Raw genomic sequence first — 12244 nt, forward strand, 5'->3', positions numbered from 1 at the left:
TGACAGTACATCTGCCTTTGGGGTGATGGCCTGCCTCCAGCTGGTGGCAGTGCTTCTGAAATTTATTTTTTCCCATTTGCAAAACATTTTGGAGAAAAATTGAGAAAGCGAAAATGCCTTTGGTATCTCATAGTCTGCTGTCCAACAAGATATGACGTGTATTATCCATGAGTCAGGTTTGTGCTGTCAGGGAGGGAGCAGAAGAGAAATTCCAGTTCGTCTCTCCTGAGTGGAGTCTGTTAATTTTCTCATTCGGCACATGGCTCTTTCATGCATTCACTTCTTCCCTCCCCTCTCTTCCTCCCTTTCAATACTTTGTGGGCAGTAAGCTTATAACATGTGCCATCACAGCTGCTGTGTCTAGGGGTCACAGTGGGGTTAATAATGAGATGCGTAGTGGTGATTCTGTAAAACCCATTTCAGGTTAAAAAATGGCATGTTTTATACTGAGTCTGATGTTAAAGGTGGTTCACTCATCCTTTGGTGATGGCTGGGGTTAAACAAATTTCAACACAAATTCTCCTTGGTGTGAGAAACAGGGTCCTGGGTCTTCCAGCCTCCATCTGGGTTAACACTGGCCGTTTCAGCGCAGAATCACCTCCTTAGCCATCACAGGGTCAAGGCAGAAAGATCTGGGGAAAGGACTCAGACTTCATAGAGTGTGGTTCGTGGATGCTGGTGGTTGTGGTCCAGGCTTGTCTTTGTCACTGGGAGGTGGTGGGACTCATCATGAGGGTGGTGACAGCTGCCGCCAGGGGCGTCTGTAGCCCCTTCCCATGCCGTCACCTCCACAGCCTTTGCGGAGGTGGGGGGGTGCCTTTGTCCCATAGTTATGTCCTCATATTCATTTCTGTGAGCCACAGCCAGGCTCCTGGTGACGCACCCAAGGCTGATATGTTCCAGAGTGAGAAGCAGCAGGTCCTGCCAGCAGTAAGGGCCTCAGATCTAGGGCCCTTGTGAATGTGGCGGAGGTGCTGAGGGAGGGCCAGGGGCCGCGCACTCACCATTAGGAGGCAGGCTACGGGGTGAGGCTTCCTGGAGGCTGGAGCCCTGGCCGCTGACAGCCTCCTGAGAGAGCGGAGGTGTGGGATGAAACTAGCCCAAGCCAGAGAGGAGGGCCCACAGGTCAAGAGGCCCTGATCGGCCCCCGAGAGGCAGCAGCTCGGTGGGCTGCAGTTGTAGTGCCCTTTGCTTTCATGATCAATACTGAATACTCAGATGTAACTGAAAGTAACAGCCAGTTTTTCTCGAATCTGCTCGACTAGTCCCCCTTTCATCAGACTTCATTTGCATTTGTTTGTTTGATTGAAATATAGTTGATAGACAGTGTTATATTAGTTTCAGGTGTATAGCAGAGTGATTCAGGTATACATATATATGTATGTATAATTATATATATTCCTTTATTCTTTTCTATTATAGTTTACTCCGAGATATTGAACATAATGCCCTGTAATATACAGTAAATCCTAGTTGTTTATCCATAGATTTCATTTGCCTTTAAGTAAGTAGGACTAAATAGAAACCAACAAGTTACCCAATACCTTACTATGGAACATGAGATACCATGTCACTGTTCTGTAATAAAATGGAAAACAAATTCACATGCAAAGCAATCTTCAAGGAAATGGGTTTAGAAAAGGCTTTCTTCATAGACACGTAAACTTGATGGACTCGGTGACATGCGCTGCCGTGAAGCAGATCTGTTTCCAAAATACTTGATTTTGCCGTTTCCCTGGACAGGCCCTCTGCTGTGGGGAACCTGGAGTAGGACAGCCCAGGCCCTGCTGTGGTCTTTGCTCCAAGGGCAGCCGAGCTGGACTCAAGTCTTAAGACTCCCTGGGCTTCCCAGGTGGCGCTAGTGGTAAAGAACCCGCCTGCCGATGCAGGAGACAGGAAGAGTTGAGGGTCCAACCCCTGGGTCAGGATGGTCCCCTGGAGAAGGAAATGGCTACCCACTGCAGTATTCTTGCCTGGAGGATGAATCCCATGGACAGAGGAGCCTGGCGGCCTATGGTCCGTAGGGTCTCAAAGAGCTGGACACAGCTTAGTGACTTAGCACTCATGCTTCAATTCACTGCTGCTGTTCCTCCAGGCCTCAAGGAAGCCACCCTGTCAGTGCCACTGGCTTGAGGTTATAAATCCCTAGGCTCCTCTGACTGTGTAAACAGATCGTAACAATGCAGACCGGTGAAGGTTTCTTCAGACCCCGCTGATCCTGTGTAACCATGGAGATGCAGCCTCGGAGTAATTAACATGCCTCTTAACATACATGCGATGAAATGTCACTCGGCTGTTGAAAAGAACAAGATGATGCCGTTTGCGGTAACACAGATGACCTAGAGATAGTCATACTGCGTGAAGTAAGACAGAGACGAATATGATCGCTCATACGTGGAATCTAAAAAAAGTACAAACGGACTTGCTTATAAAACAGAAATAGGGTCACAGATGCAGAAAACAAACTGTTGGTTACCAAGGGGGAGAGGAGGTGAGATAAAGTGAGAGATGGGGGCTGACATATACACACTACTGCGTATAAGGTAAGAATCCGCCATATAGCACAAGGAACTCTGCTCAGTACTCTGAAATGGCCTGTGTGGGAAAAGGATCTAAACAAGAGTGATGTGCGCATAACCGGTTCAGGCAGGAGACTGGAACAGCAACGCCGAGCTCTTGGGCCCTTCCTCCCATTACTGCTGTTGCATGCCCAACTGCAGAGCATGGCGCACACCCCGCCCTCCAGCTCGGGCTGTAGAGGTGGCCAGTGTCCCCATCGTGATAACAGCTGTGTTGCCAAGCTGCAGTTCTGCGGCCACGGGTGTCATCTTCAGTCCTCGAGGAGGGCACTGAGGGTGTGGCCTCTGGCTGCCAGCCCAGGGCCGTTCTGTTTCAGGGCTGAGATGTGTGCTGTTTTCTCTGTGCTTGAGCTCCTCTGATCGGGAGCTTATCCCTGACGGTGGGTCTTGTAGCGCTTTGTTATTTGGGGTTTGGTGAATGGTCTCTGGCGACACGCGTTGCGCCGTCTGTTGGTCAGGATGCATCATCTTTCATTAGGAGCGGTGCGGCTTCGTTTCTCTGACCCTCTGCCTTCAGGTAGGTTGTTCCTTCCCTGAAACGCCCTTCACTCAAGTCCTGGTTAGCATCAGGGTCCCCTCAGGATTGAGCCTGACCATCGCTCCAGCTGAGATGCGTTCTGCACTTGCCCTTCCTTTGTGCCGGGTGTCTCTCTGAGTCCCCACGCCATGTGTGGAAAATGCCTGGTGTGTCTCTCTCTACCCTTACGTTAGACACTGTTGTGATGAGAATTCTTGTTTACCCATTATTCCCACCATGTAACAGAGCGGAATGAAGTGAATGTGTGAGTTGTCTTGGCACCCTGCTGAGGTGAATCTTTGACACCATTTCCTGTTACAGAGGAGGAATCTCCCTATATTATAAGATTATATTATATTGAAACTTTAAACTGGAATGCCCCCTCCTTTGCAGGAACTTCCCTCCTCCACTCAACAAGTTCTCCCAAAGTTCTTGGAATCATAAGACTGTGAGGAAGTGACATAACGTTACGAGGATGACTCCTCCAAACCTTTTTTTTTTTTCCTTCCTTGACATTTACATCCTGTACCTGATCGGGAATTTGAAACTCAAATGAACTGTTCGTGATAATGAGCCATTCCTAATACTGTCCTGATTGAACACCTCTCTCCAAGAAGGTCAAGGCGCTTTACGTTTTATCACAGTTGGTTTCAGAACATCCCTGGAGTAGGGTGACCACCCATTTAAAATCACCTTGGTCTGACAATCCAGATCTCCATAAGGAGATCTCTCCTTCTCCTCTCCAGATCCAGGAGTTCAAGTTCAGAGAAACCCAATTCAAGGCCAGAGTGGCCCCGGCTGTTTCATTGCTACCGGTGGTACATTCCTGAGCCTTCTGGATAGTCTTAGATCAGAATCAGGGTCAGTTCTCAGCAACAGCAGGAAAACCCAGAGTCAAGTGTTCGCACAGTACCCATGGTGGAGTTCTGTTGGTGAAGTGTGGTGGGAAGGCAGAGGAAGACTGCTTTTCCCCAAGGGGCACTGCTGGCGCCTCCAAGTGAGTGTCTCTCTGGCTCCGGCAGCTTCTCCTCGTAGGCTCAGGAGTCCAGACACCACGGTGGGCATTTGTGGGGGAAGCCAAGCGGTTTGTGGGAATTGGCCCTGGTTGAAGAGTAGGGAACTCTGATTTCTGACCCCAGCTGTGTGTCCTTTGTGGAGTCCCTTGTCCCTTCAGATATTGAGAGTACTGGGCGAGATGATTCCCAGGGCCCTTGGCAGCTTTAGGCAAATGAGTCTGTCCTTGCAGCTCCCAGTTTCCTCATCCTGCCCTCTGTGCACATCGCTGATGGATCTGAGGGCTCACAGCACTCTCTCTCTACTGCTTTTCTGATTCTCGTCACCAGCTTTCTCCTTTGTTTACGTGCATGTCAGTCACCATGTTGGGTGGGCAGCGTCTTGAAGGCAAGAGTCCTATTCATTGAATTTTTGTGTCCTATATGTAATGTTGGTACTCTTATCTCTCCTGTTCCTTTAACCTGTGAAATTCATCTGAGTCTTCTCAGCTTATTGACCTGTACAAGTGTTCCCTGTCTGGAAAGACTCCACCCTCATCAGCCACCAAGCCTCCTGTCTTCCTCCCTGCCGCCTCCTAGAACAAATCTCAAAGTGATTGTCTGAATCTGTCATATCAACCATTACCTTCCTGCTACCCTCCCACCACGTGCACGCTGGCCTCCTGGCCCCCACTCCCCCTCAGAAGCTCTTTTGATCAATTAAAAATCTGTATTGCCAGATGCAGAAGGACCATGGGGCACGTGGATCGCAGCATCTGACAGCACTCGCCCTGGCCACCACCTTGTCCTTGAAACTCTCCCTGGGTGGTGCCTGTGGGGCACGCGGTTCTGTTCCTGCTTCTCTGGGCTGGCCCCTGCTCTGCCTCTGAAGACTCTTCTTCCTGCTGTCCCTTTGGTGCTGCCCTTGGCTGTCATCTCCCTTCTCTCACTTCCTTCTCTGGACAGTTTCAGCCACACCTGTGGCATCAGCCCGCTCCCAGAGCCGTCCTGACAGTCGAGACCCATGTTTCCAGCTTCACACCAAGTGCAGGGCGTCCTGACCTGTGCCCCTCAGTCTCTGCCCACCGCCTCCCCAGCCAGCTTTCTCGTGTTTTCCCTGCTGAGGCAGTTACTTGTAGGGCACGGCGTTATATGCAGGACGCAGAGGTGAGGTAAACAGGCCGGGCCCCAGCTTCGTGTCCAGCTGTCCAGGCCTGGGCTTCTGCCACCACCAGCCAGTTCCCTCTGAGGTTCAGGCCTTCCCCAGCTCCCGGGGGCTGTTCGTAGTCAGTCGCCTCTGAACTGCGCCCCTCGCCTCCTGAGTCTCCACCCTCCAACGCTGCAGCCAAAGGTGGCTTTTCAAGAAAGCAGATGGGATCTCATGGCTTTGCTGCTTAAACATTCCATACCTGATCGCTGACTTTTAGGTGAAATTGCAATGCCTTAGCCTGTGAGATGGTCAGCAGCCTGGACACCAGCTGCCCCGGCACCCCTTCTCATGTCCCCCCTTCCCCCCCACTGACGCAGATACTCACACTGTGCTCTGCCTCCAGGAGGGCCAGGGGCCTCCTCACCACCGTGTCTGTATGTGGGACAGTCCACCGGCTGCCCTGCCTCTGCTGGCAAGTCCGCCAGCCTTTAGGACTCAAAGCAGACGGGCCCTTTGCCACAGCACCCCCACGGCCCTCACCAGGCAGAGTGAAGTGCCTGCTCCCCTGGACTCCCGCAGCCCCTTTTCTGAAAAGACAAGGCTGCTTACTGACCCCTAAGCGTTCCACTCTCATGCTGGTCTCTTCTCTACAAATTGAACGTATTAATGAGTGGAGTGGGAATACAAGTAGACCCCACACCTCAAGGCCTGTGTTCTGTGCATAAGAGCATCTTGCCTTGGAGCGTAAACGAAGCAGCTCTGAATTATTTAGCCTCTCATCCCCCGGTATTGCTCTCTCGTCCTCTTCCTCTAGTGTTTGGAAGACCCTGGCAGGCATTAGGTGCACGTGGTCTCAACCGCCCGATAATCACTTCCCATCATTTCGGTGCCAGAGCCAAGTAGCATTCCCCTTTCATTTAAATTAGATAAAACCCAGAGCTGTGGCTGGCAAGTGAGGGAAGTCCACTGGGGAAATTAAAGGTTCAGACAGAATGGGACCCATTATAATAAAAGCATTTGCACAGCCACTGATTCCATCTACCCCGTGGCGTCGACAGTCCTTGGGGTAGGATGAAATATGAAGCAAGAGAGCCCGTGAAAGTCATTTGAGGAATTTATTTTAATTGGAAACGGTGGCAGCGTTCTGTGCTTGGAGTCAACTCTGCAGATCACGCACAGGAGTGTGATTGGCATCATTTAAAGAGCATGGAGCATCTTGTTCCTCCAAGATGCAGGATCTTGGTCCCACGTTGTCTCAGGTGCTTTCTCCACCTACGTGCACACTGAATGTGATTGTCAGCCCCTCCCTCATCCTTTACTCCCTCCCTCTCGCCTTCTGTCCATTCTTTCACTGCCTTTGCATTCCTGTCTCATACTTCATGTTTAATAAAAGTTAGATGATGACACCTAAATCAATCAATGGGTCAACCTGCGAATTACTCAGAACTCCAAAACCCAAGAAACAGCCATGCAGCAGATATAGAATGACCAGGAGAAAAATGGACCGTTTGTAATAATACAAAATAATGATAGCTGTTTTTTCCCATGCCTCATTTGTTAAACACATCACATGCATCTTCTCTGATAATTCTCTCCACCCCTACTGTATAGATGTCACCTCCATCTTACAGATGAGGCGACTAAAGCTCAGAGAAGACGCTTGCCCAAGGTCACGCCACTGTAATGAACAGCAGAGCCAGAATCACCTGTCAGATCCAGGCAGAAACCACACTGAGTGGTAGAACCAGGTTTTGAACTTGAGCCTGACTGCAAAGCTCACGTGTTAAGTAAGATACCACGTCACAGAGCCCTGGGACTTAAAAGCATCCTGTTGCTGAACGTCAAACACATGCTTGCATTTAGTATATAATAGTTTCTGTTAACTGAGAGAGGTCTCGTTATTATTTAAATGCCCTTTTAAAGGTATCTGTAGTCTTGCTGAACAGCATGGGGTTTCTGAGACTGTTGAACTGTTGTTCAATCTGCCTTACCGTCTCACTTTTCTATTTTTAGATGCATCATCCCATTCAGATGAAACCTGCAGATAGTGAAAAATCAAACGGTAGGTGGTGACCAATTGTCTCCTATTAATGTCTGTTTTCTTAAGCACAGAAGTGAGGCTGGCGGAGGGAGGGGGTGCGGGGAGGAGCTGGCTGTTTCTCTGGGGAAGGAGGAGAGCTGTGCTCCAGGAGCTTCTGTTGGGGTGGGCACCTCTGGAGAAACGTGAACTTCAGTCCCCTCCCTCCTGTATCTGCTGTAAAGACCTGTGAAGATGCTACAAGTAGCAGTTTTCCGTGTCCCTCTGTTTGGGACGTGATCGGGATGGTGACCCTGTGGCCTTTGGCTCTTGTCTACCTCCTCTGACAGTGGCACAGGCGCCCGAGAGGGAGGGATGACACCAGGCAGAGAAGCCAGGTGAGGAGGGCCTCGCCCACCAGGACTTGGGCTGTCTTTTTTTCCCCCCTTTCCTTTGGTCCTCTGGCTTTGAGAGTGTCTGATTGCACTTTTCTCTAGGTTGTATCCATGCATTTGCATCTATATTCATTCAGAATTCAGTCTGCTGGTTAATAAACACACACTTAAGTGCAAAAAAAAAAAAAATTATGTATGCATTTGATGCGGTCCGTGGAATAATGGACTTGCCTCTCCATGACACCGGAGGGTTGATGGGCACGTTTCTCTCTGGAGTTTCTGCTTCCACTTGTGCAGACTGCCTCTCCCCATTTTGTTCTTGGGATTGACTGAATGTGTGTTAGAGGAATCTCCTGCCTTCCTGGAGCCCAGCACCCCCATCCCACAAGACTGACACAATCAGCGTGGCTTCCGGCCTCCAGGCAGCTCTGCACCTCATTAATTAGTCATGGGGCAGAAGGCAGGCACTCGGAGATCCGCATATCCGCATGTGTAAATTATGATGAGGCTCTGCCTCTCCACGAGGTGTGTTTTTGCTGATTGTAGCGCATCCCATTTTCTGGCCACATCAACTGGAAAGTTTTGAAGGAAGTTCCCTTTCATATGGGGAGGCTGCCAGCACTGGATTCGCCTGTCGGGGAGTAAACGTTGGTGCTTCACCGCCATCCTGACCAGCCGCACCCTTCTCTTTGGGTTTGATTCCCTTTTTCCTACAGTTCTTTATCACAGTCATGGTGTTGGGTGTCAGAGGGTCTAAAACCCGCCACTGCTTTGTTGTGGGGTCTTAGTCCACTTGCTTCATCCTTTGTTTGACGATTCTTCGTCAGTTACTTTCTCTGCCGGGCAGGTTGCCAGGGGCCGGGGCTGCAGCAGTGAATTTTTAAAAGCAGAAAAGGATGCAAAAGACACTGTCCCTTCCCTCCTGGAACTCGTGTCCGTTGTCACTGGTTTCAGTATCTGACAGTAACAGAGAGACTGGACTTCAATCTCATTCATAGAATAGAAATAAAGGTAACTGCCTCTCAGAGCTGAGCTTTTTTCCTAGATGTTTGGGATAGTGCTATAAGAGACTGAGCGCTTGTATAAAGTGTTGCTTGGCGTCTCCACCCCCATTCTTCCCTGGCCCTTAGGGTCCTGCACCCAGGGCATCTGCCCAGGCAGAAGGCAGGCTCCCTGAGCCCACACGCTCCAGGTGGGCATGCCTGCAGTCCGTTCTCTTCCTCTTGGGAGAGGGGAAGGATGGAGCTGGTATTTGTGGGATGAATCAGCAAAGGTCATGCTGGCGTGTCCAGCCACCAGGAGATGCTCCCTGTCCTTTGGCTCCATAATCCTCCAAACTGTCAGGACACCAGTCATGGGATCAAAGTCTGCAGAAGAGGCTTCATTTGAGCCTTAGGCCATCGTGATAAACCTGACAGAGAACCGAGTTGGAAATGTGTGACTTAAAATACCTGAAGAGTCGAACCAAGAGAAGGTTTCTTCTGCATTGCCTGCTGGGCAGGTACAAACCGTGGCTGTCCTCTGGACACTGAGGGTGGGGTCTGCTTGGGGTCTGGAACCACAGCAACAGGGTGCAACTGCCAGGGACACACCCCGTTTTGCACAGTCTCAGAAGCCAAGCAGGACTGGGCACTGTTTACTAAGATGAGCAAATACCCAAAAATGCCAGCTCTCAAGAAGCACCCTCTTTCGAGGAGCCCGGACTTGACCCCTGACCGTGCACTTGTTGGCTGTGACCTTGGGCAAGTTCCTCTAACCTCACCCAGCCTCCAAGTCTCCAGCTGTAAGAGGGGCTGTGGTCCTCTAGTCTGTGCTCTGCCCGTAAGGCCCACCTGACAGTGTCATCTCACAGTTGACATCTGCAGAACTTAAGGTCACACCTGGTGCAAGGTGAGCATCCACTCGGCTCTGCTGAGGACATAACTCTAGCCCTCAGAGGCAGCTTCTCTGGTGCCTCCTGGCCCTTCCAGAGGCTGGCCCTTGCAGCCTTGGGCTCTTCCTGCCAAAGCTTAGATCTGAACACACAAAGGAAAACCCACAAACCTTCTTTCTGGGCCATTGGTCCCTTGGCTTGCAGATTGAACTTCATTTTCTGAATTTTCATTTAAGAAACAAAAAGTCAAATAGTATAAAGGGACCGAAGGTGGCTTTTAAAGAGCTCTTCTTCACGGAGGCTCCCGCCTTGCATAGTCATGAGCAGACTTCAGGGTTCTCCTTGGACCTGAGTGGAAGGAGAAAGGTATTATGTCCCAAAGCCAGGGATATACGCTGCAGGCCTTTTCTGATGTCACATGGCATTTTTGACAGGTAAGCATAGTTTCTGAGAGGCTTCCCTGGTAGTTCAGCTGGTAAAGAATCCGCCTGCAATGCCGGAGACCCCAGTTCAGTTCCTGAGTTAGAAAGATCCCCTGCAGAAGGGAATGGCTACCCACTCCAGTGCTCTTGCCTGGAGAATTCCATGGACAGAGGAGCCTGGCGGGCTACAGTCCATGGGGTCACAGAGTCAGACACGACTGAGAGACTTTTACTTTAACTTTTCACTTTTTCATAGTTTCTGCAGCTCAGAGAGCATCAAGATTTCTTGGGCTCAGATGCTCAAAATAGCTCCTGTGGCTGTGAAAGAAGTATAATGAGCTCTAATTGCACTTTTTTTTTTTTCTGAGTTTGCTGACATTTATGGATGGCACAAAGGACTCATCATAGTGAGACAGTTACTCTCTTCATTATCAGTGTGTTCAGATTTCTCCAACTTCATATTTGCTGAGCAAGATTCATCACAGATTCATTAGTGATGTACAAATGAACTCCAGAAAAGCAATCACTCCTTTAAGCTTTTGTCCACTCAGGGATTCTGATAGAGGGAACCTCTGTGCTGGGCCCAGAAATGTGGTTTGTTGTTCAGTTACTAAGTCATGTCCGACTCTTTATGACCCCATGGACTGTAGCCCACCAGGCTCCTCTGTTCATGGGATTTCCCAGGCAAGAATACTGGAGTGGGTTGACCTTTCATTGTCCAGGGATCTTCCCGACCCAGGGATCGCACCTAGGTCTCCTGCATTGCAGGCAGGTTCTTTACCACTGAGCCATCAGGGAAGCCCCGCACCGAGAAATGTGAGTCTGCTCTCGTATGTGTTCCCTGCACTTGACTGTTTTCTGGAACAAACCTGCGAGATCTCCAGCCTTCCCGGAACCTGCGCTTCCAGTGGCTCCGGCGTCAGCTGTAGCCTCCAGCACATTTATGCAGACTCCCAGCATTTCATCAATACTTCACGTTCTTGCGCTTCTACTGCACCAGGCATCCAAATAAAAAGGTCCTACTCTGGACCAGCAATAAAACATCAGGGACTTTGAGAAGAACACACTGAACATATGCCCGGGTCTCAACAGCACCCACCTTTTGTGGCTGTTTTTCCCTTGCACCTGGTTGAGTGGGCAGTATAGGAAGAACGTTTGAGGAGGCGTGGATTATTGCAGGGACCAGCCACACTCACACACACACACTCTTCTTCGTTCTCTCTCCCATCAGAGGGCCTGTTTCCAGCTTTTAATCCTCCATCGGTTTGAAGGCAGTTACTGAGTCTGAAGTCAGTCCAGCAGTGGGTGATGAGGAAGTCGTGGTGGTCGCCTTTGGCTCTGGACTTGGGGTCCCAGGGGCTGGAGCCATGTGTACTTCTGAGGTCATGCTCCTAGCTTCAAGGATTCTTTTTTGACTCTGTGGACAGAATGTTCAGGTTCATTCTGCTTTAACTTCCAGCCTCACGGCCTGTCAAGGGTCCCAAGAGCCTCACATCCAGAAATGCCACTTAAGCCCCCATCTCTTTCCTCAAGGCCTCTGAAACCTCCAGTGACCGGCCATCCAGTTCCAGGCTCACGAGAGCCAGTATGAGGGGATGCTGTCTGTCCAGGGAGGGCGAAGCCTGTAGAGATGGGGATCTGGGTGTCCCCCTGCAGTCACTTGCTGATGCACTGGAAAAGGAAGAAATCATTTTGAAATTCAAAGTAGACTCTGCCATTCAGAGGCCGTAATTAAATGCCGTATGTTAGCACCAACACATTGGAAAGTTGTTAATGAATTCAGGCCTCCCTGAATACAGGTGCGACTTTGACAGGTTGTACACCAGGGTATTAGCACAGACTTACAGTTGGGGGTGGGGGCGCGTTAAAAATTAAGTTTCTAGTCCATGAACTTAAAAAGTCCCCAGGTACCTGTAATATTAACCCTTCTTATTTACCCTGTGGAAGGGGAGCTGGCAGTGATCGCTGCTGTGAATCCACTGCCGGCATTTGTGGCCACCCCGACTGTATAGCCCCTGGTGTAAGAAGCATTTCCCCTCATTCATTCATTGGTTATCTAAAGGAAGATGGACTTTTCCTCCAGAGGGCAAAGACATTATCTTTTTTTTTTAGTTTCCCTAAAGCACTTAGCAGAACATTATGGATGTGGTAGGTTTATTTAAGCACCTGGCATTCTTGTGGATGGAAAGAAAATTAGTGAGCTATGTAACTGCTTGGGAGTACTTAGGCAAGGCCCAGCAGAAAATGCATCTAACGTTGATGAAAAAGTTAAGTGAATTCAGGATGATTATGTTTATTT

The 12244-nt window shown here is 49.9% G+C and overlaps 1 protein-coding gene across 36 annotated transcripts in view; it reads left to right on the forward strand.

The window, feature by feature from the left end:
* CELF2 (CUGBP Elav-like family member 2) overlaps positions 1–12244 on the forward strand; it is a 555810-nt gene that overhangs the window by 476586 nt on the left and 66980 nt on the right. For all 36 annotated transcript variants that reach the window (XM_042230301.2, XM_060397192.1, XM_060397193.1 and 33 more), the window contains one exon: positions 7252–7300. In XM_042230301.2, coding sequence (XP_042086235.1) covers positions 7252–7300 — 49 coding nt within the window. The remainder of the gene's footprint in view (positions 1–7251; positions 7301–12244) is intronic.

This window comes from Ovis aries, chromosome 13 (assembly GCF_016772045.2).
Source record: "Ovis aries strain OAR_USU_Benz2616 breed Rambouillet chromosome 13, ARS-UI_Ramb_v3.0, whole genome shotgun sequence".
Lineage (NCBI taxonomy): Eukaryota > Metazoa > Chordata > Mammalia > Artiodactyla > Bovidae > Ovis > Ovis aries.